The sequence below is a fragment of the Protopterus annectens genome, chromosome 10.part0, assembly GCF_019279795.1.
Source record: "Protopterus annectens isolate FY-2018-M chromosome 10.part0, PAN1.0, whole genome shotgun sequence".
Lineage (NCBI taxonomy): Eukaryota > Metazoa > Chordata > Ceratodontiformes > Protopteridae > Protopterus > Protopterus annectens.
This window is the reverse complement of record NC_056744.1, coordinates 358,849,674-358,873,270: the sequence shown is the minus strand read 5'-3', so window position 1 is coordinate 358,873,270 and position 23,597 is coordinate 358,849,674. Positions and strand designations below refer to the sequence as shown.

General features: G+C 39.8%; 1 protein-coding gene across 1 annotated transcript in view; it reads left to right on the top strand.

Moving 5' to 3' along the window:
* NMNAT2 (nicotinamide nucleotide adenylyltransferase 2) overlaps nt 1-23,597 on the top strand; it is a 1,202,096-nt gene that overhangs the window by 1,102,029 nt on the left and 76,470 nt on the right. Inside the window, exon 9 of the mRNA XM_044085265.1 lies at nt 18,354-18,455. Coding sequence (XP_043941200.1) covers nt 18,354-18,455 — 102 coding nt within the window. The remainder of the gene's footprint in view (nt 1-18,353; nt 18,456-23,597) is intronic.

The following is a 23,597-nucleotide window of genomic DNA, read 5'->3' as shown; positions in this document are numbered from 1 at the left end:
CAGTAGTTAGGGATCTGGGAACATTTGCAGACAGTAATCTGACCTTCAACTAACATGCAGCTAAGGTAGTAAGAGAATCATTCTATGTCTCCCAACTCATAAGCAAGGGCATTGCATTGAGGTCCAAAGAAGTTATAGTACCACTCGACTCATCCCTTATCAGACTCATTCTTGAGTAAAATGCCCCCTTTGGCATGTACCTAACTAGGCACTTTCAACAAATGAAATGCCCTCAAAAGTTCCTCACCAAGGGAATCCAGGATATGACTACTCTGTCCTTTACAGATCACCTTAAGGTCCTGTCTCTGTACTGAGTCTCCTACAGGTTAATGAAAGATGATTTATGCCTGGCATATAAGGTATCCTCAGATCGACCTCTGATGGATCTCGTCCACATCCACAAAAAAAAAAATCAGCACCAGAAACACTTGATCCAAGGACCTGCACTTTGCCTGTGACATAAACAGAATATGCTGTAGAGACTGATATGTGTCTCAAGGGATCCCCACACTCTGGAATAAGCTTCTTATCCATGTGAAACAGAGTTCACCCCCTGAACCTAGTCAAACAAAACCTTGATAATTGGATGGGAACCCTGACCCTATTCATACAAAGCCTTGATAATTGGATGGGAACTCTGACCCTATTCAAACAAAGCCTTGATAATTGGATGGGAACCCTGACCCTATTCAAACAAAGCCTTGATAATTGGATGGGAACCCTAACCCTATTCAAAAAAAGCCTTGATAATTGGCTGGGAACCCTGACCCTATTCAAACAAAGCCTTGATAATTGGATGGGAACCCTGACCCTATTCAAACAAAGCCTTGATAATTGGATGGGAACCCTGACCCTATTCAAACAAATCCTTGATAATTGGAAGGGAACCCTGACCCTATTCAAACAAAACCTTGCTAATTGGATGGGAACCCTGACCCTATTCAAACAAAGCCCTGATAATTGGATGGGGACCCTGACCCTATTCTAACAAAGCCTTGATAATTGGATGGGAACCCTGACCCTATTCAAACAAAGCCTTGATAATTGGATGGGAACCCTGACCCTATTCAAACAAAGCCTTGATAATTGGATGGGAACCCTGACCCTATTCAAACAAAGCCTTGATAATTGGATGGGAACCCTGACCCTATTCAAAGAAATCGGACGGGAAATTGCAACTCCACCCTGATCTGGCCACCTTGTCTCTGATGAACAGAGGTTGACAGAAAGTAAATTAATCCCCAACTAACATATCCCCCATATAACCCTTAGGTTCATAGGTGGGTACTAGGCTATTGGCCCTAGGGCCTATATAAGCCTAGCCAAACAGTACCCTGGCTTTTGTCACCCAAGAAAATTATTTTCCTGTGCCCCTGTCAAGCAGAGCCACAGAAGTGATCTCCGGGGTGAATTTCCTATCTCCTATCCAATCATCAAGATTTTTCTTGAAGAGTGCTAATGAGGAGCTTTGTTTGATATAGATAGGTAGTTTGTTCAAGAGTATGGGAAGTCTCTGGGACAGGAATTAGCTACCTCACTACTAACATACCCCACTATATAGGTGTCTAATCTACTCAAGGACAAAACTGGATTGGGTTGTATGGCTAAGCTTATAAACACCTTGAAGATCTTTAGCCTAGTATGAATCTATGAAAGGGCCAGCTCCTACCTGATATAATTACCTTGCTTTGCTACCTGTTTGATGTCAGTATAGTTACCTTATTCTTTCTGTACTAGCAAGCCTCTCTTGGATGCTATGGTCCTGGCATGTAGTTCTTGGTGCCTGGAAATGTCTAAGTTAAACAATTAGAATAAAGTGGTATCCTGAATGACCAATCACATTCTTTAAGTAAATTAGTTGTTCATAGATTCATAGGTGTGTACTAGACTAATGGCCCTGGAGCCTTTACAAGCCTAGCCCATAGGATTACCTTGGCATCGTGCCACCTGACCTTAGTTCCCAGTGCCTCTGTCGAGTAGAGCCACTGGAGTGATCCCCGGGGTGAATTTTCTATTTCCCATCCACTCATCAAGATTTCTGTTGAAGAGGGTCAGTGAGGTGCTCTGCTTGACATGTATGGGAAGTCTATTCCATAGCATGGGCAGTCTCTGGGTTATGAACCTGTCCCTCCAGCTTGTTCTGTTGATTGTGGTAATGAGGATGAGGTCTCTGGAGTGTGTGGTGTGGAGAGATTGGGATTTCTTTAGATGTAGCATTTCTAACAGAGCTAAGTCAGACATAGCTTTGCAAGTCAAGCAGAGATTGCCTTTAAGTAGGTGATATGAGACAGAGAATTGTTGGAGTTTTTTGAGTCTGTCCATATAGGACAAGTGTTTAAGGCCTAGGATCCTCTTTGTGAGGTACTTTTGTGGCCTCTCCAGTTGTTGCAGGTGTCTAGTGAGGTACATGCCAAATGGGGCATTGTACTCAATGATTGGCCTAATGAGGGAAGAGTAGAGGGAGACAATGACCTCTTTCTTCCTGGATGTAAAACCTTTAGTAATAAGATGTGCCACATAGAAGGACTTTCTGACCACAGTGGCAATGCGGTGGTCAAAAGAGAGGTTGCTATCAACCTGTGTTCCCAGATCTCTTATAATGCCTTCTGTGTTCAGTGGACTACCATCGATTTGGTAATTCATGGGTACTGGGTTTTTCCCAAAGGGGATGACAACACATTTTTTGGCATTGAGCTTAAGGCCATGGTTCTGACACCAGTCATTGGTCTCAGTGAGGCCTTTCTGTACGATGTTAACATCACTTGGAGAGGTAATAATAGCTCCCAACTTGCAATCGCCTGCGAACTTTGTCATTTTTCATATTTGTTTTGTTTGTTTGCGTGTTTATTTAAATGTGTTTTCCAGGGTTGACCATAGATCCAACTGGACCTTTTTCAAACCAGCTCATTGGATATAAAATAGAGAAACATTTGAACGATATTAAAACTTTTACAATTCATACAAAATAATTTATATAAAACAGGACTTTTGAGTCATCCTTTAGAGTTATATGAGTCAGCTCAATCCAGATAAATTTAAATTAAAAATTGGAGCCATGATGGAGATGTGTGAGCATTTTTAGGCTACATTAATAGTATTCAAACTGTTGACAAAGTACAAACTTTCTACATTACCACTGTGATTAGTAATGCAAGGTAAATGTAAAACATACAGTATTTACAATAGAATCTATAAAAGGGTGATATTTTATTAGAAGGTTGTTAATGTTATTCTTTTATGCAGTGTTTTAATATAGTCTAGGAGAATTATTTGATTGTAAATGTGGCCTGGGAGGGCACTATCAGAGGCCCCCCCAACACCGGTATCCTACAAGAGGGTCTAACATAAACAAATTAAATTTGAGTAGTAGAGAAACATTTATAATTTGCAGCAGTCTGGAGAAGTCTTCCAAATTCAGATCTGAATTAACATTAACACAAGCAAGTGATCGCCAAAGTTTTATGCTGGTGAAGACGAAACTGCGTGTGATAGTTTAAAGACTAATACATGGGGTACTGAGTGCTGTAATGGAGAGGGGACTGATTTAAGTTGATAGTTGGAGATTCTGAGTTGAAGATGGCTGGAAAGATAGGGAAAGGCTTCTAGGTTTAGGAGTTTGAATACAAGTAAGCCAGGAGTAACTGCAGATTTGCTTTACAGGTAGTCATTTAACTTCTGCTAGTTTAAGGCAATGGTGCACCTTTGCAAAAGGCAGGTTAATAAATCTGCATATACATTTGCTTGTTGTCTAGAGGGCAGAGAGATTTTTCTTTGATGTTGTATATATAACAGGTGAGGTATATTCTGCTTGTGCTAAGAGAGTGCCTTTGCCAAATACTCTTCTACCTTTTCATAATACAGAGTATGAACTTTTTGTGGGCACTGAGCATATTGTTAATTTTGGCCTTTGTTTTGTTAGTGTAGTACCAAAAGGTAAATGCTGGTAAAGCCACCATCTTAGACGGTGGAAGTGAGATCATGACATTAGGCATTTAGGGTTATTTTAAATGATGTGCTACTTTTGAGGTAATACACAGAATGTGCGATAGATTCCAAATACCATTACTTTTATTTCTTTATTTATTCATTTATTTATGTTGGTGCTTAATGCCAAATGTGCTTTCTGCAGTCCATTGGAAATACAGTTAGATCTTTTTCTAGTTCTTTTTTAATTATAATGGAGGAGGACTTGAACCTAAAGGCCACTGTATCACCACTGTATAGAATGATTGGTAGTTGTTGCATGTTGCTGGGAAATCAGTTTATAAAGACTGAGAAGAAAAGAGGATACAGTACAGACACAGGGTACTCATTTGGAAAGTAATGCATTGGGTGGCAAACTGATTCCTATTTTTATACTAAAGGTTCTTTTAGAGATTAAATTCTTAAATAGGTCAAGAAGACTGGGGTTATTTCTTAATATAGTGAGCACATTGAGTAATAAACTGTGGACACTGAGGTCAAAACCTTTTGTTAGGTTAATAATTACTGATCCTATTAAGATGCTCTTGTCACCATTCAGTAGAATGTCATCCATTATGGTGTAATGTACATAGCAGACAGTCATCGTACCAAACAAAAGCCATGCTGCTGTCTAGATAACAGGTTTTCATAGTGTACACAGGGGGTTAGCTGCACATACACTTTTTATAGTTTTACTAGGTTTGGAAGAATGAATATGGTTTAAAGTTGGTGATGTGGTTGAGGAAGTCTTGGCAGGATGTTTACTATTTCATTACAAATGGCATGATATTATTACAGGGGCAGATATTTTAACTGTGGCTGTGAAGATATGTTAGATAATCACAATATAATTCAATGATCCACTAATGGAGCTCATTCAATCTTGGAGGTGGGTCAAAAGATAATAATTGTAAAACTTTTTAAATGCATATTATTTAGAAAAATTTGGAATAAGGGTTGATAAATTGGAGAATGCAGTTAGAACACAGAGCGGAGAAAGGGTTCACAATTTGCATTTAAAGACACCCTCTTCAACTTGGTCATTGCTTGCAATTTCAGCCCATTATTTGATTGATTACCTGCTAGAGTTGCCTTAGATGGTTCCTAAGAGAAGTTTCTTATGACTGGAGATAATTGGTCTTATTTTATGTAGTGGCTTTTTTGTTAAGTTTCTTAGGTTACTACATTTTTTTTCAGTTCAGTGATTGTTTCCACTGCAGCTAAGTTATAGCTTTGGTTTTATTAGGGAGTTTAATTTTTAGGTTACCGGGAGTTTAGGTTCAGATTTGTATAGTCAGGAGATGATTGGGAAGTGCTTATTTAATAAGATCAGATGTCTAGCTGCTGCAGATTTAGTGGATTCTGGGATGTTTGAAGAGCTCAAGAAAGGGGAACCAGTCAATAGAGACCAGCCTGCTATTAGTGCCTGTATTTTTAATCAATTTTTGAAAGAAAATTTAATTTGGGGAGATGGTACGGACAAGATCAAGAGAATATTACTTTGCAATTTGGTCTTGTTGGACTATTAAGAATTTTGCACGAGGTTTTGGTTAGTGAGAACACCATTGATCTTGTTTGTGGTAACCTTGAAGGTTGATATTAAAGTCTGCTGTAATGATAATGTTTTATAGGAGTAAGAGGACCCAAGTACTTCCTGGGACAATATTTCAGTATTTTTTGAATTTGACATGAGTGGCAGGGGAGAATCATGGGCAAGGGTTAGGTGAGTGGGATGTGATAAGCTTTTATAACAAGCCATTTAGGACTGTGATCATTGGAGGAGGTTGACCAGGCTATTAAACCTGTTTCCAATGAGTTCTTGTAAAGAATTAAATATGTCCATACTTGTAGCCTGGAAGTGATGGTTTAGGTTCAGAGTGTTGTCTTTTATCCCAGAATCTCTGATTGCTAGGACGTCATCTGGGTGGTATAAAGGAATTTGTATAATTGTTATTTATGTGTGTGTGTGTGTGTGTGTGAGTGCATATATATATATATATATATATATATATATATATATATATATATATATATATATATATATATATAGTTTCAGAACTTTGAATGTTCTAATATCGACCCCTAGTAACCGAAAACTGAAAATAGCGAAGTTACAGAAAACCAAATTCTTTCCTAGGGAAAGAATTTGGTTGTCCATTCCTGTCGCTTCACTATTTTCAGTGCTGTGGTGGAAAGTTATGAGTCGGGATCGGGTAAGATTGCAATTGTGTGGACGTGAGGGTTAGGGCGGGTTAGCTGAGTTAGGGTTAGGGCGCGGGTCAGGTAAGTGTGCGAATGTGTAGACGTGAGGGTTAGGGTGGGATAGATGAGTTATGGTTAAAGCGCAGGTGAGGTGTGTGTGCGATAGTGATGGACCTTAGGGTTAGGGTTTGGGTTAAGGTAAGTGGGTATATAGTGGTGTATGTACAGTTTAGTGTAGGGTTAGATGTAAGATTTTAGGTGTATGTGTGTGGATTGCTGTTTGGTGTGTTTGTGTTGTGTGTATGTGTTTTGGAACAGCAAATGTCTTTCCCTAGGAAAAAATTTGCTGTTCTGACCCTATAAATATATATATATATATATATATATATATATATATATATGTGTGTGTGTGTGTGTGTGTATGCACAAGTGTGTGTAATTGTGCCTGTATGTATCTGTGTGATATTTGTATGTATATCTTTTTACCTGTCCAGGTTTAGCATATCATAATTCCTAATAAACCTACAACTTTGTGGGGTATCAGACCCAGGTACCCCGAGGCATCATATGGTGCAATAGACATCAATATAACATGTCATTTGAAAGCTTCATCTTTAGTTGTTGCAGTAGCAAGTCCACCTCCCCTCCATCTTGATATGGGATGCTGTAGCTTTCCTCTTACCTTTCTATGACATTTTACACTGAAGCAGAGTATCTAAATTTCCTCAGACCTGCATAACCTTGGATTCAGTATATAAAAAGAAGGTAGAATGGGGCACTGACTCCCACACCAAGGGGTAAAGAATGCCTTTTTCTCATAATAAGGTTTGACTTGTAATTTTAGTAACTCCTGCAGGTCGATAAGAGTACTTCATAGTCTGTTCAGCAAACATGGTGACAATATGATATTGATAAAGGAGATCTCTCCCCACAAAACACACACACACACACACACACACACACACACACACACACACACACACACACACACACACACACACACACACACACATCTTTTGTAAGGTGAAAATGACTAAATGACTTTAAGAATGGGCACTGACACGGTTTACTACTATCCCCTCAATAAAATGATATTTGTGATAAAATTCCATACATCAAGGTGGCCTTTTTATGTACAGTCATGTAAAAAGTGCAATCCAACAGAAATGATTAAAAAGCTGACTTATCATGAAAGGATTCACATCTAGATCAAGGGAGGTCATTGTGCCCCTTTACTCTTCCCTCATCAGGCCCATAATTGAGTACAATGCCCCATTTGGGATGTACCTTACCCGACACCTGCAGCAACTAGAAAGACCCCAAAAGTACCTCACAAAGAGGATCAAGGGACTCAAACAGATGCCATATGCTGCTCGGCTAAAGAAACTCCAGCTCTACTCAGTAGCATACCGCCTACTCAGAGGCGATCTATGCCTGACGTACAAAGCCATGTCCAACCCGGAATTAATGGACATGCTCCATCTCAGAAAATCCAAATCCCTTAGAGCTACGCGATCGAGAGAATTCAACCTCAGCACAGAAATAAATAGGACATGCTGGAGGGACAGATTCATAACCCAGAGGCTCCCTTCACTCTGGAATAGAATCCCAGTCCATGTTAGACAGAGCCCCTCACTGACTCTCTTCAAGAGGAATCTTGACGAGTGGATGGGAGATCATAGGTTTATCCCGGGGGTCACTTCTGTGTCATTGCTAGGCAGAGGCACAGTAAACTAACCTTAAAAAGGGCACCGTAAACTCATTCCAAGGGGTGGCGAAAGCCAAACACACTCTGGCTAGGCTTGTAAATGCCCTAGGGCAGATAGCCTAGTATGAACCTATGAACCTATGAACCTATATCTTCAGATATAAGCTATGTGTTTTCTAAAATTATATAGCACATGCAACCAGTTATTTATTCAGTTCTTTTGTTTATTAAATAATGGATATTGGTCAGCCTGCTGGCACACAGATAAGCATTTATCTGTGCTGGTCAAGTTCTACAACAGCTTAGCACTCCTGAATCTAAACAGGGGATGAAACACAATGTGGCTGAGCAACCAGGGAGCAGGAAATTAGAGAAAGTCACAACTGAAATGCCCGTTAGCATAACCCATATGTACTCCAGCCTCCACACATATGACCTTCAGTGCTCTTACCACTGCCCTAATGACTTCTAGAAAATCTAAAAATATTTCCTTCAACAGGGTCTCTATCATTTTCCCTATATATGAGATATATAACAGTGTATTCTGTATATACAGTATATCAAATACAAGATGCTTGCTTCAGCATATACGGTGTTCTGTCTGTGACAAGATTAATATGCCATGCCCAATTCAAAATCTACATTTGCTTCCTTATTTTATATTTCTTTATTTATTCATGCTGTCCTTACTGATATTATCCATTTCCTTCCTCTCTGGGTAAGGTATTTAGGTGACAAAGCCTACCACCTCCTTTGCAGATAATAATTGTAAGACACCATATTAGTATGTGGAAGCATGTCCATGATCTCTGAAGTCTGGAATATTCTACAAGAGAATCATAAAGATTTAGGACAATGCAAAATAACATGCTGTGTTATCCACCTGGTGGTGTAAACCTTGGCTCTAGACAATTGTCACTGGTGGAGTGACATGCTGAGCCCATATGCAAAAATGGGAAAAAGAGGCTGCAGATAGATGGATGTGTATACCATGCCTGTGTGTGTGCATGTGAGTGTGTGTGTGTGTGTGTGTGTGTGTGTGTGTGTGTGTGTGTGTGTGTGTGTGTGTGTGTGTGTGTGTGTGTGTGTGTGTGTGTGTGTGTGTGTGTGTGGTGTGTGTGTGCAAATGTGTGTGTGTGTGTGTGTGTGTGTGTGTGTGTGTGTGTGTGTGTGTGTGTGTGTGTGTGTGTGCATGTGTGTGGCTAGACTCAAACCCTGTACCTTGGGAGTAGGTAGCAAGCGCTTGAATTCCCTACCCACCACCACTTGTGAAATTTTTGCCTCATTTTTGTTCTATTCCTCAAAAAAATCTGTGTTTTTTTCTGGATTTTGAATTCACTAAATAATGACAGGCATGGCATTTGAATTTCAGACTTCATATTCTTCAGAAAGTACATGGTAAGACAAAGCCTTTTATTCAAGCAATTTTCTGTTTATAAGATCAATATTTGAAATGTGTCCCTATTTTGGGGGCTGTATTCCCCCATTATTGGCTTTGTCCAGGTTTTTTGTGCTAACAGGTTGACAGCTATGGTGACAACTGAATTCACTGAATATGTTTGGGGGCTGTATTCCCCATTATTGGCTTTGTCTAGGTGTTTTGTGCTAAGAAGCTGAGAGCTATGGTGAGAACTGAATTCACTAAATGATAGCCTGTCTTTCAAGAAGCAGCTGATTTGGCATAGTGGTATGTTGTTCTGATTATAGTGCACAGGGTCCTGGCTTCAAAACTTGTCAACGAAATGCATGGTTGTAACACAGCATTTTATTCTAGCAACTTTCCAAGATTATGCAAGCAATCTTTAAAATGTGTCCCTAGTTTTTGGGCTTTTGACCCCCCCCCCCCGCCCAATAAATGTTGGCTTTTTCCAGATTTCTTGTGCTTCAAAGTTGAGAGATGCAGTTGAGTGTCAAGTGCCTTTTTCAAGGAGCTGAGAGCTTGAAGAGACATTTAGTGCTGCTTATGCTGTGGTTGCTTGGGTTGTTAAAAGCACAACAGGTAGTGTACTTGCTTTTGATGCAGAAGACTGTGGGTTCTACTCCCACAGTATATAGATGCATTACTGATACTGTACTGAGTTGTACTTTTAAAGGGGATGAATGCTGCAGTCCTGAAAATGTCCTCTTTGGTGGCGATACCTAGTAACGATGAACCTGTTATTAGTTTGCCATCCATCCCCTTTTGCAGTATTACTAGCTTATCATTTTTTTAATGTAGCATAAGCAATTTATTCCTAAAGAGCAACAATTTGTAGATGAAACAAGGAAATATAACGTTGTGTGCTAGCAGCAACCTCTTCATTAGTTACAGATTTCTTTAATGTGGAATTGTGTAGATGACTTTTACTTCTGCAGAGACTGTGCATATGTACTGATAATGGTGGATTGTAGAAGTCTGAGTAGACGTTTATGATGGAAATGTTCTGAATTGGGCAGTTTTGTCATTATTGATGCATACATTTTGTTTCATTGTTTACTGGAAAAATGTTCAAAACAATAAATTTAAAATGCCCTTTAACAACTGTACCGTATTATACAAGGAATATAATTTAATACAGTCAGGAAGGTGTATCAAAGAACACATGTATGTTTCCTGTGCAAGGGGCTTATGATTTGAAAACAGCTTAAAGTTAATCTTTATCTGCCACTGGCCAGATGTATTTTCTTTGAATGTGGACTTTGATGCTGTTTCAATGAATGTGAGTTTCAAGGGCAGAGATGTTTTAATGCTAAGTCTATTTTCATTGTGAAGCTGCATTGCTTTGTTTAGCAGATATTGATTAGTGTTTGTGCTGTAAAATGTAAAATAAAACTTTTAAATGAAATCCAAATCATTGTAGAAGTAAAGCAGTATGCACATTACAGTGCTTATGGTAAATGGGGTGCAATAGCCAAGTAATGGGACATTGGAATAGCTGTAGAGGGGAAGCCCCATTCAGCCATGATTTTGTGAGGTGGGAAGGGTGGCAAACTCAGCCAGGCTGACCTATACCTGTCAACTGCCCAGATTTTTGCAGAATGAATAGATTTTTGCTTCTTATTTTTGCTTTGTTCCTCATAACATTTGTGGTTTTCTGGCAAATCGTTTAGGAATGAAATCACTAAATAATGACAGACATTGAGTTTAAGACTTCATAACATTCAGAAAAATGCATGCTAAAGCAAGACCTGTTATTCTGTTGACTGTCTATGTTTATACAAGAGCAATTTTTAGTACTGTTTGTATGTTCCCCCAATATATTTGGCCTTGTCCAGATTTCCTGTGTTAAGAGGTTGAGAGGTATGAGCAAATAAATCACTTTATAGAATTAGGCATATCCAAACCTCTCAACTGTCCCCAATTTTTGGCTCAAAATGTTGCTCTCCCCCTAATAATCCCTCTGCAAAATTACAAATTTGGAAGAAAACATGGAGGGTTTATAATTAATAAATAATTGTAATGATTAGAGTAATAGATTACTTTTAATTTCAAAAATGCATGTAGATTGTCTTATTTTTTTCAGCTGCTTAAGTTAACAGTACTAATATTAAAAAAGTGTCCCTTCTTTGACAGATTCCTAGCTGTATTGTGCGGCTATTTTATATTTTTGCATCACATTTTTTGGTCCGTTTGCCATAAAATTGCCTGTTGCTCTGTGTTTAAGTAGCAATGCTTTAATGACCATCGGGTAAGCTTGTCTGAGACTGTAAGATGCAAGTAAGCTTTAATAAGCATACTGTTAAACAATTTCCAACACTGAAAGCCTTTTTGTTGTTGTCATGCAGATAATATTTACATAACTAGATAGTGTATAAGCCTTAGATATTGAAATGCATATGACAGTATTTGTAATAAAAGACAGGATTACAGTATTTTCAGAAGCTCATTACATTAGGTGGAGACTTGCAGTCATCTTTGCAGGCTTAACCCGTAAACTAAACAGAATACCAATCTATCATGTGTGGTCCATAACCTGTGCAGTAATCCTTTAAGCAATGTATCTTGAGCTTGTTTCTTGTTTGCTGCTGATTTTTTATTTTGATCATGTTTTCCCCATGAAACAAGTAGATAGTTGTTGTCAGGCAGCAGGTCTTTTTTGGATAAGAAACATTTTTGCAAGTGGGGGCATCACAGAGATTGCTACTTTCAGCATACTTGCTACTTTTATAAAGCTGAATATAAATGATAATTAGAACTGCAGTGCAAGGAGAAGTGGTTTGAGTTGAGTGCTGCTTGTTTTTTATACTTGATTTTGACTGGCATTCCAGTAATGTATTTAAAAAGTAATTTATTTTTTCATGCCTCACAACCTTTGTGCTTCCATTTAGATATTAAATAAGCTGTTATGTACCCAATGCATTGAAATATTTTTTTCTTCTACAATTCATGTTGTCTTGATTGGACTCTCATAATGACAGTTTGGCAGTGGCACCCAGGCCAGCGTATTTAATTAAAGTCCCAGTTTTTGTGGGTTTTTAGCATAGCTCCGCCCCTTTCTAGTTGGCCCCACCCCTTCCTGTTGGCCCCACTCATTCAACTGTCTCCTGCAACCCCCCTTTGATTTGAAGTCACCAGCCGCCACTGCTCCATTTTGATTTTTTTTTCTGATTATACTGCTTCCTGCACTTGAATTAAATTGTATTTTTTCATTTAACTGCATTTATGTTAACTGTATTTGCTTTAATATTGCTACACACTCATGTGTGCTAGCTTGCACTGCATTTAAAGTGATTTTAGTACTTTTTAACTGTTTTATCTGCAAAAAAAAAGTTCTAAGCTTGTTTCCCACCTTTCCTATTACTAGAGTAGTCCAGATACAGGTTTGCTGTATCCAGGACTGTTTTATAAGTTTCTGAGTTTCCCAGACCTTTCTGTGTTAGAGCGAAGCCTTCCAGCTTATAAATGGGAGTGGTAAGCACTAGGTAGCCTATCTACTACAAGAGGAGTGGTTTCTGGCTCTGAAATTGTAGTTTATTGGCCGTTTGGGCAGTTTTTCTATCCCGTTCAACTTTCTGGTTTAAAAGCCCATTGTTGTGCAGAGCTAAGCTGGGGTAAACTATTACCGGTGCCAGAAATTCTCCTCTTCAATTTTTCCCTTAGATCTTGCTAGTTCTCTTCTCTCTTTCACTTTAACTTATTCACCTAGCACTTCGTCAGGCTTTTTGTAGCAATTATTGCAGCACACATAAGTGCTATCATCACTAGACGTGCTATAAAAAAACAGCTCCAGTACTTAACAATGATGACCATCCCTCCTGGCATGTCTAAAGGTCAGTTCCCTGTTCTTTCTCCTATTAACCTGGTGAACATGGGCATTCTGAGGCAGTGTAGCAACTGCCTCATGTACATAGACAACCCTCTACTCTTACCTCCCAACAGTCAGACTTGTGAGAGATGCCCCCACTTACATCTCCAAATTGGAAGCCATTCACTCTCCAGCCAAGACAGGAATAGCTGGTCAAGAGGAGAAGGTCAACACCTGCACCACACCACATACAACACATAGCCCTCCATAACACCCACTATCACAGCTCTCACATAAAAACATAAACCACACACCCACCTTTGTAGAGGCTCTGAATAGAAATCTACCCAAACAGCAGAGGCCTCCAAGGCAGAAATGCACTTCACCACCACAACACAGTACAAACCACAATACACATAGCTGACCTACACAGTGTGCCCCGCAACCTAAGCCCCTAAGGCAAAACAGCTTGCCCAATACGCTAATCATAGGTGACTCAATAGTGAGGCACACTGATGTCCCACTCACTAGGTTGAATAAGGAGAAGATAACAGTCAGCTGTCTATCAGGTGCCAGAATCTGCCACATATCACATGCACTCAGGTCACTCCACAACAAGTACAAGTGTGACTCTGTCATTGTTCATGTGGGTGTATATGACCTGAGATGCACCTCCCTGGACTACATGAAAAGAGACATGGTGGAGCTCTCAGATTATGTGGCCCAGGCAGGTATAACCCTAGCCCTGAGCAGCATCTTGCCATCACCCAGAATGATACCGTAGTACAAGCATAAAATGACTGATTTCAACAATTGGCTAAGTTTCTGGTATCATTCTAAGGGGATCCAGTATCTGTCTGCTTGGGATGACATGAGTGACAGACCTCAATGCTTTGCCAGAGATGGCCTGCATCTGTCACCCCTGGGTTTCTGGATACTGGCTAATGGCTCTTGCCACCCCTATAGTGCCTTTTTTAGGTGGTGTTCCAAAAACTAAATTACCACCGTAACAGCCATAAAGAAATACAATCTGTGGGTCATGCTGCTCAACACTAGACATCTTAATCTCAAGATGCACTCACTCAAAGCACTCCTCAAAATGGAGAACATTAACATTTGTGCTGTAACAGAGACCTGGTTTAAAGCAGCATAAAACACCTCTGTGCTACCAGACTACAACTCATTCCACACCATTCGGCCCCAGAACATGGACCAAAGCTCTAAAGATGGTGGTGTCTCCATATTCATAAAGGATATGCACACCTCCAGACTAGTAGCCCAGCATAATGCATCTGAGATACTTTAGGTACAACTAACATTGGGTAAGATAGCAATTCAGGTCATAGCCTGCTATAGGTTCCCAAACATGTCCCAAGACTCTCACTCCATGTTCCTAAGCACCCTGGAAACTATTAGGGTCCAACCCAACACTCTCATACTAGGTGACTTCAACTACCCCTCCATCAACTGAGAAAACTACTCATGCACCAATAAACTGGCCCAATGCTTCCTGGAATTTATCATTTCCAGTGGCCTGGACCAGCTCATTCTTGTCCCCACTAGATGAAGCAATATCCTTGAGCTGGTTATTACTAACATGGGCGACCATTGCTCTACACCAATAGTCAATTCCTCCCTGGTTAGATCTGACCACAAACTAGTCACACCCCCCACAAAGGTAACCACCATAAAAAACTTCTCCAAAGCTGACTTTGGGCTCCTAAAAACAGAGGTGGGTAACTTCATGGAACCCATGCCAATAGAAAATAATGCATGACTGCAGAATCATACACCAATGCACTGTATGAACAAGCACATAAATGCATGGAACTAGCCATACCCAACAGAACCAAGACACTCTCCTCCAAAAAAAAGGCAGCCAATCTGGTGGTCCCCTGCCATTAATAAACTCTACAAGAGAAGGAAGAAACTGTTGCAGAAAAAGGTGATCTCCCTTATTAGCCTCAACAAAAAGTTGAGATCCGTCATCAAAACCTCTAAAGCCAACTATGAAGGCAGAATTGTGGTAGACACTAAAAACAACAACAAAGCTTTCTATAGTTATATCAAGAACCTCTAAGGCAATACCCAGATTTGCTCCGAGTTACTGCACAATGGTACCTCCTATACTGAGCCAACAGATCTTGCCAACATACTGGCTGACAGATTCACTGCCATCTTTTCCCCTCTCCCCCTCCAAAAGGACCAGTCACAATACCGGAAGAATGCCAGGCACCCAGCATCACTGCAGCACAGGTTAAAGCTGCATTGTCTAAGACCAAGAATATAGCTTCCCTGGGACCTGACAATATCCCTGGCTGTGTTCTACATGAACTACAAAGTGAGCTGGCACCACATCTGTGTGCTCTGTTCACTCTCAGCCTCACCTCAGGCTTTGTCCCTACCGAATGGTGCACTGCTACAGTCATTCCTCTCCATAAAGGGGGAGCGACTACAGACCCTGGGAATTACCGCCCCATTAGCCTGACAAGTCTGATATGCAAAGCTATGGAACACATCATCATGGACCTAATAAACAAGGATATAGGGAATCTCCAAATTCTAGATCCCACGCAATTTGATTTTGTGAAAGGTAGATCATGCCTGCTCAAACTGGTTGACTTCTTTAGACAGTCACCAGAGCTGTGGATGAAGGTAAGGCAGTTCATACAGCCTACCTCGATCTGGCCAAGGCCTTGATACTACTCCTCACTCAGGAATCACTGATAAGCTCAACAAACTAGGCATCAACCCCTATATCACTAGGTGGGTTGCAAACTGGCTCACAGATAGAACCCACAGTGTGAACGTAGTGGACTCCAAGTCAGACTGCCAACCAGTCATGAGTGGAGTCCCACAGGGATCAGTCCTGGGTCCTCTCCTGTTTGGCATCTACTTCTCAGAAGTCCAGGCCAACACAGAGGGACTCTGGCTGACCAAGTTCATGGACGACTGCAAGTTGGCAGCCATTATTAACTCCCCAAGTGATGCAGACATCCTGCAGAAAGGCCTTACTGAGACCAATGACTGGTGTTGAAATCATGGCCTTAAGCTTAATGCCAAAAAATGAGTCATCATCCCCTTTTGGAAAAACTCAGTTCCCGCTAATTACTGCATCGATGGGAGCCAACTGAACACTGAAGGCATTATAAAAGATCTGGGGACACAGGTTGACAGCAACTTCTCCTTTGGCCAACATATTGCCACTGTGGTCAGAAAGTCCTTCTCATTACCAAGGGTTTTGCATCCAGGAATAAAGAGGTCATCATTTCTCTCTGCTCTTCCGTCATTAGACCAGTCATTGAGTATAATGCCCCATTTGGCATGTACATCACTAGATAACTGGAACAACTGGAGAGGCCACAAAGGTACCTCACAAAGAGGATCCTAGGTGTTAAACACATGTCCTACATGGACAGACTCAAAAAACTCCAGCTTTTCTCTGTCTCATATTGTCTATTAAGAGGTGATCTCTGCTTGACTTACAAAGCCATGTCTGACCCAGCCCTGTTAGAAATGTTACACATAATGAAATCCCAATCCCTCCACACCACACACACTCCAGGGACCTCAACCTCATTACCACAATCAACAGAACATGTTGGAGAGACAGGTTCATTACCCAGAGATTGCCCATTCTCTAGAATAGACTTCCTATACATGTCAAGCACAGCACCTCACTGGCCTTCTTCAAGAGAAATCTTTATGAGTGGATGGGAAATAGAAAGTTCACCCCGGGGTCTCTGCAGTGGCTCTACTTGATAGAGGCACTGGGATCTTACGTCGGGTGGCACAATGCCAGGTTACTTCTATGGGCTATGCTTGTAAAGGCTCCATGGCCATTAGCCTAGTACACACCTATGAACCTATGAACCTATTGGCATATGCTTACAGAACAACAAAATATTAGACAAATCAGGTGTGTTCTGCAAAACTAAATAATCAGAAACATTCCTGATTTTCCTTATATTTAGGCTGTCCCTTCTAAAACCTTGGTTAAAAAAAAAACAGTAACACAAATTCTCTGTTCTGTATTGGTTCCCCTGCACTAATGGACTGTGCAAGCATGGGGACATAAGTCCAATACACATGTGCAGTACCTCACTAAAGGTGGACAATTGTCACTACAGCTCCATTATATAAAGACAGTATTTAAGAAAGGTAAGCAACGTCCTTGTTACGCAGTGTTATTGTACAATATCAATAACCCACTCCTGAGTGTAGGCTATTCCTTAAATGCTTTGTGCCTTACAGTTACCAGTACAAAAATATTCAAAAACATTACATTTGATAAAAAGAGGTTAATATTTACAATACAGGTGGTGATATCAAAGCAGCAAGAACAATAAAATGCATATTGAGGAAATTAAAAGTGACTGCAGGATGAATATTGTAGGCAGCATCAGTATTGTGGCTTGAATGGTTTTCCTTTGTTTTCCTAACCCTTTTCTTTATCACAGGCTCATGCACATTCATTAAAAAGAGATTCTTTTAGCCTGTTTTCAAACATGCATATTTTTTACAGCAGCTGGTACAAATGTAAATGAGCTGCAGTTTCTATGGTACAAGGTTTAATTCCCTCAGCCCTTGTTTGTCTATTGTGTGACTTTGAGCAAGTCACTACCATTGCTCTTAGGCCACCCCCTGCAAAGGGAATGTGTGTCCAGTGGGTGTGCCTGGTTAACAAATAGGTATTTATTTATATATTTATTTCTGTTGGGAGTTGGTTCTAGATGGCAGGTGCAAGTTTTACAAATGTGTTTTCATCCATAATCATCATAAATATGGGTCTACCTAGGGAAAGGGTGCCCAACACTGCATAGCTGTGATTTATGATCTGCAATTTGAATTGTAATGGGAGGTAATGACCCAACTAGAAGATTTTAAAGATCAGGTGGACAGAAGTAGGGTAGGTGACATGTTATAAGGGTACCTGATTTGCCAAACATTTCTGGGCACAGTGAACATGCCAGATGTACCAGATAAATGAGCTCTATACCAACCAATGAAAACAGAGGCCCCAGCATGGCAATACTGGGTACATTTATGGTCACTGAGTTAAAATCAGTTGAATTTTTAAAGAAAAAGTATATCATATCTGCTAGTGAAGATCCAAGCCATTGTGCTAAAATGTTAACAATCTTCTAAGAATGCTGTTAAGTATTTTACATTTATGACTAGAGGATTTGAACTCTAATCTTTGTGAAACTGTAGAAAAATAGCATTGTGATAGTTGTGATTTTGATTTTTCACAGATGGAAGTCATAGTAGGGGAGTTTGGAATTGTTGTGGTTCCCAGAGATGGAGTTGACACACAGCGCATTATGAATCACTCCTCCATTCTACGCAAGTACAAGGTAAATATTTATTTATAGCAGAGATGATTGAACAGAACTCTCTGATGCATGAATTCTGTAAAATAATTTATATGGATTGTGTTCAGATTTAGAAATCCTTTCAATGCCTTGTATTTGTCAGCTTCCAATATCATTCCTTCTTTTGAAGCCAAATTTTCCACATCACAATCTTTATTCTGGAAAAAAGTGCAAGATCACATGACTAGTGATGTTTATGATGTGATCTACATTATAAATGTTAGATCTTTAATACATAAATTTTCTTTAAGGACATTAAGCATATGATGGTGAGGATATTTACATTTTGTTGTGAGGTTTGTATTATATACCATATGTTACTGGTATATTTCAGTTTCAGCTTTGTTATTTGCTTTATATAACATAATTCATTCTTTATTTCCTTTATTTATTTTCCAGTACTTGCAATTTTTATTCATGGTTATGGGAGAGCCAGAATCTTTCCTGGTACTTATCAAGTGTAAGACATAGAAGTGGTACCAGTGTTTGTTTGTTTTGTTTTGTTTTTGTTTTTCCTGCTGCCAGAGATTAGTGAACACAGAAGTGCAGTGCATTTATTTGGGTAGTACTAAAGCACTGCAGTGCATCCATAGCAGAATAATAAAGTACTGTCCTTCATCAATATCAGTACTACTAAAGTACTGTCCTGTGTTAGTATCAGTACTACTAAAGTACTGTCCTTCATCAATACCAGTACTACTAAAGTACTGTCCTGCTTCAATATCAGTACTACTAAAGTACTGTCCTACATCAATATCAGTGCTACTAAAGTACTGTCCTGTGTCAATATCAGTACTACTAAAGTACTCTCCTGTGGCAATATCAGTACTTTTAAAGTACTGTCCTTCATCAATATCAGTACTACTAAAGTACTGTCCTGCGTCAGTATCAGTACTACTAAAGTACTGTCCGTCATCAATATCAGTACTACTAAAGTACTGTCCTACATCAATATCAGTACTACTAAAGTACTGTCCTTTGTCAATATCAGTACTACTAAAGTACTGCCCTATGTCAATATCAGTATTACTAAAGTACTCTCCTGTGGCAATATCAGTACTACTAAAGTACTGTCCTTCATCAATATCAGTACTACTAAAATACTGTCCTGTGTCAATATTGGTACTACTAACGTACTCTCCTGTAGCAATATCAGTACTACTAAAGGCATTTATATCACATTATCAAAAGATGAAAATAGCGAACGCTATTTCATCGGCCCCAAAACATCTAAACATGAAAATATTGAACATTCAGAACAGCGAATTTTTTCCTATGGAAAAAAATTGCTGCTCCAAAACACATACACACAACACAAGCACATCAAACAAACAGCAACCACACACATACACTTAAATTCCTACATCTAACTCTACACTAAACTAAACATACACTACTATCTACCCACTTACCTTAACCCTAACCCTAAGGTCCGTCACTATCACACACTCACCTAACCCGCGCCCTAACCGTAACTCACTTAAACCGTCCCTAACCCTAAAGTCTGTCACTGTTGCACACACGCCTAACCCGTGCCCTAACCCTAACTCACTTAACCCGCCTCTAACATACAAACAAACGCACACTTACCTGAACCCAACCCGTAACTTTCCACCACAGCACTAAGAATAGCGAAGCCACAGAAACGGCCAATCGAATTCTTTCCCAAGGAAAGAATTCTCTGTTCTGCAGCTTTGCTATTCTTAGCATTCGCTGAATAGTGTTCGATATCAGAACATTCGAAGTTTTAATACTTTGATGTTCTGATATAGACCCTACTAAAGTACTGTCCTTCATCAATAACAGTACTACTAAAGTACTCTCCTGTGGCAATATCAGTACTACTAAAGTACTGTCCTACATCAGTATCAGTACTACTAAAATAGTCCATCGATATCGATAATCCTGCGGGATGCACTGTTGGAGATGGTGGGTGGGCAGATTGTTATGATGAGGGAGATGATTTGTCTCTGCTATGATACCAAATTGGAACTGCCTAGATATGGTAAGGCCTTGCTGTGTCTAATTATGGTGACTGCCAAAAAAGCAATTACTAGAAAATGTGAATCAAAATATAAAGTAACTATATTAGAAGTAGTAAATACAGTAACATAGGTTCATAGGTTGGTACTAGGCTATCGTCCCTAGGTCCTATACAAACCTAGCCATAACAATTCCCTGGCTATTTCTTCCCACACTATTTACTTCCTGGACCCCTGTAACAGAGATAAAATAACTGGAATAGATGTTTAGAAAGGGTAGGAGCAAACTACATAGTAAAAAATGGGAATTGTGGGAACTATACATACAAGGGAGGACTGAGATTTAAAAAAAGACAGGACTTAAATGAGCTATGTAATGTTTGAATGAAAATTATTGTGTAGATTATTAGTGATGAATGAAGAGAATGAGAGGGAAAGAAGGTTGGATGATGTAGGGATAGTGAATCACTAAGTACAATGGATTAGCAAGGAGGAAGTAATGATAGCTATGAAGAGGATGAAGAACAGAAAGGCTGTTGGCCCAGATGACATACCTGTGGAAGCATGGAGGTGTTTAGGTGAAATGGCAATGGAGTTTTTAACCAGATTGTTTAATGAAATCTTAGAAAGTGAGAGGATGTCTGAGGAATGGAGAAAAAGTGTTTTGGTACCGATTTTTAAGAATAAGGGTGATGTGCAGAGTTGTAGTAACTACAGAGGGATTAAATTGATCAGTCACAGCATGAAGTTATGGGAAAGAGTAGTGGAAGCTAGGTTAAGAAGGGACGTGATGATTAGTGAACAGCAGTATGGTTTCATTCCGGGAAAGGGCACTACAGATGCGATGTTTGCTCTGAGAGTGTTGATGGAGAAGTACAGAGAATGTCAGAAGGAGTTGCATTGTGTTTTTGTAGACTTAGAGAAAGCATATGGCAGGGTGCCTAGAGAGGAGTTGTGGTATTGTATGAGGAAGTCAGGAGTGTCAGAGAAGTATGTAAGACTGGTACAGGATATGTACAAGGGTAGTGTGACAGCGGTGAGGTCTGCGGTGGGAGTGACGGATGCATTTAAGGTGGAGGTGGGGTTACATCAAGGATCAGCTCTGAGCCCTTTCTTATTTGCAGTGGTGATGGACAGGTTGACAGACGAGATCAGACAGGAGTCCCCATGGACTATGATGTTTGCAGATGACATTGTGATCTGCAGTGAGAGTAGGGAACAGGTGGAGGACACCCTGGAGAGATGGAGATATGCTCTAGAGAGAACAGGAATGAAGGTCAGCAGGATTAAGACAGAATATATGTGTGCGAATGAGAGGGAGGATAGAGGAATGGTGAGGATGCAAGGAGTAGAGGTGGCGAAGGTGGATGAGTTTAAATACTTGGGGTCAATAGTTCAGAGTAACGGTGAGTGTGCAAGAGAGGTGAAGAAGAGTGTACAGGCAGGATGGAGTGGGTGGAGAAGAGTGTCAGGAGTTATTTGTGACAAGACGAGTACCTGTAAGAGTGAAAGGAAGGTCTACAAGAGGGTAGTGAGACCAGCTATGTTATATGGGTTGGAGACAGTGGCATTGACAAAAAGGCAGGAGTTTGAGCTGGATGTGGCAGAGTTAAAGATGTTAAGATTTGCACTGGGTGTGATGAGGGTGGACAGGATTAGGAATAAGTATATTAGAGGGTCAGCCCAGGTTGGAAGGTTTGGAGACAAAGTCAGAGAGGCAAGATTACATTGGTTTGGACATGTGCTGAGGAGGGATGCTGAGTATATTGGGAAAAAGATGCTAAGGATGAAGCTACCAGGTAATAGGAAAAGAGGAAGGCCTAAGATAAGGTTTATGGATGTGGTGAGAGAGGACATGCAGGTGGTTGGTGTGACAGAGCAAGATGCAGAGGACAGGAAGAAACGGAAACAGGTGATCTGCTGTGGCGACCCCTAACGGGAACAGCCGAAAGAAGATGATGATGATTAGTGATATATAGTGTTTGCAACTGTCAGTGTGGTTTGTGATGTAAAATGCTTTCGACTAAGATTGTGTTGATGTGGTTTGTTTTCATTTATATAAATGCATGATTGCCTATGTCATAAGGGATGGTTTAGGAAAGATGTTTCTTGTTTTAAAAAAGGGCAGGGATTGAATAATTTATGTAATGTTGCTTAGGTTATATGATATATAGCAATATATGTGAAGTATAATGTTTGTAAGCATGAACTTGTTAATACAGTTGGATTACTTTTATATAAATGTAAATTTACCTACAGTATGTCACAACTGGTAATTCAATAAAGGTGTTTAAAAAAAAACATTTTCCTGAACTAAATCAACTACAGAACAAAGAATGGCTGGCAATCAATGACAATCGATTGATAGTTACTAAACACGCAGTGTTGGAGATAAGGAGCTTAGCCCAAATTACCGATTATTCCAAAGCACTGTCTGGTTCAGTGACTTGCTCAGTATCAAACACTAGGTAAATGAATGTGGAAGGATTCAAACCTTGCACCTTTGCCACAGGAAGCAGCTCATTAACAGGTTGGCACTTTAGTTCCCCTGTGCTATCAGATTAACAGTTTTTAATTGAATGCTGAAATCCTTTACAATCCGATCTTGTAGTGAAGACATTATCACAGTCACATGCAGCAATGACTACATAATGCATGGCGAAGATCAGACGGTTCTGACCATCACTCCAAATAATACAGACTGTATGACCTGACAAACGTCACCCCCTGTGTAGTTGCTGGATGCTGTAAAGAAAGCACTGCAAAAATGTATTAGTAAAATGAAACATGTTTAAACTAGATTACACAGTCCAGGCCTATTAATGAAGTAATCAATTCATTAGTGCAATTAATAAAGCAAAACAATTAAAGACAATATAAATGCTTCAGCATATTAAACAACTGACAAACCATACAAAATCAGAAATATTATTACATATAGTATACTGTTTTGAGGGGTGGGCTTACATGCTTGCATTCCCCTACATCTCACTTTTGTTTTCCCCATGTATTTATAGGTTCATAGGTTCATAGGTTCATACTAGGCTATCTGCCCGAGGGCATTTACAAGCCTAGCCCATAGTTTTGTGGCTTACGCCACCCCTTTAGTATGGGGAACTATACCCATTATTTTGCTGTGCCT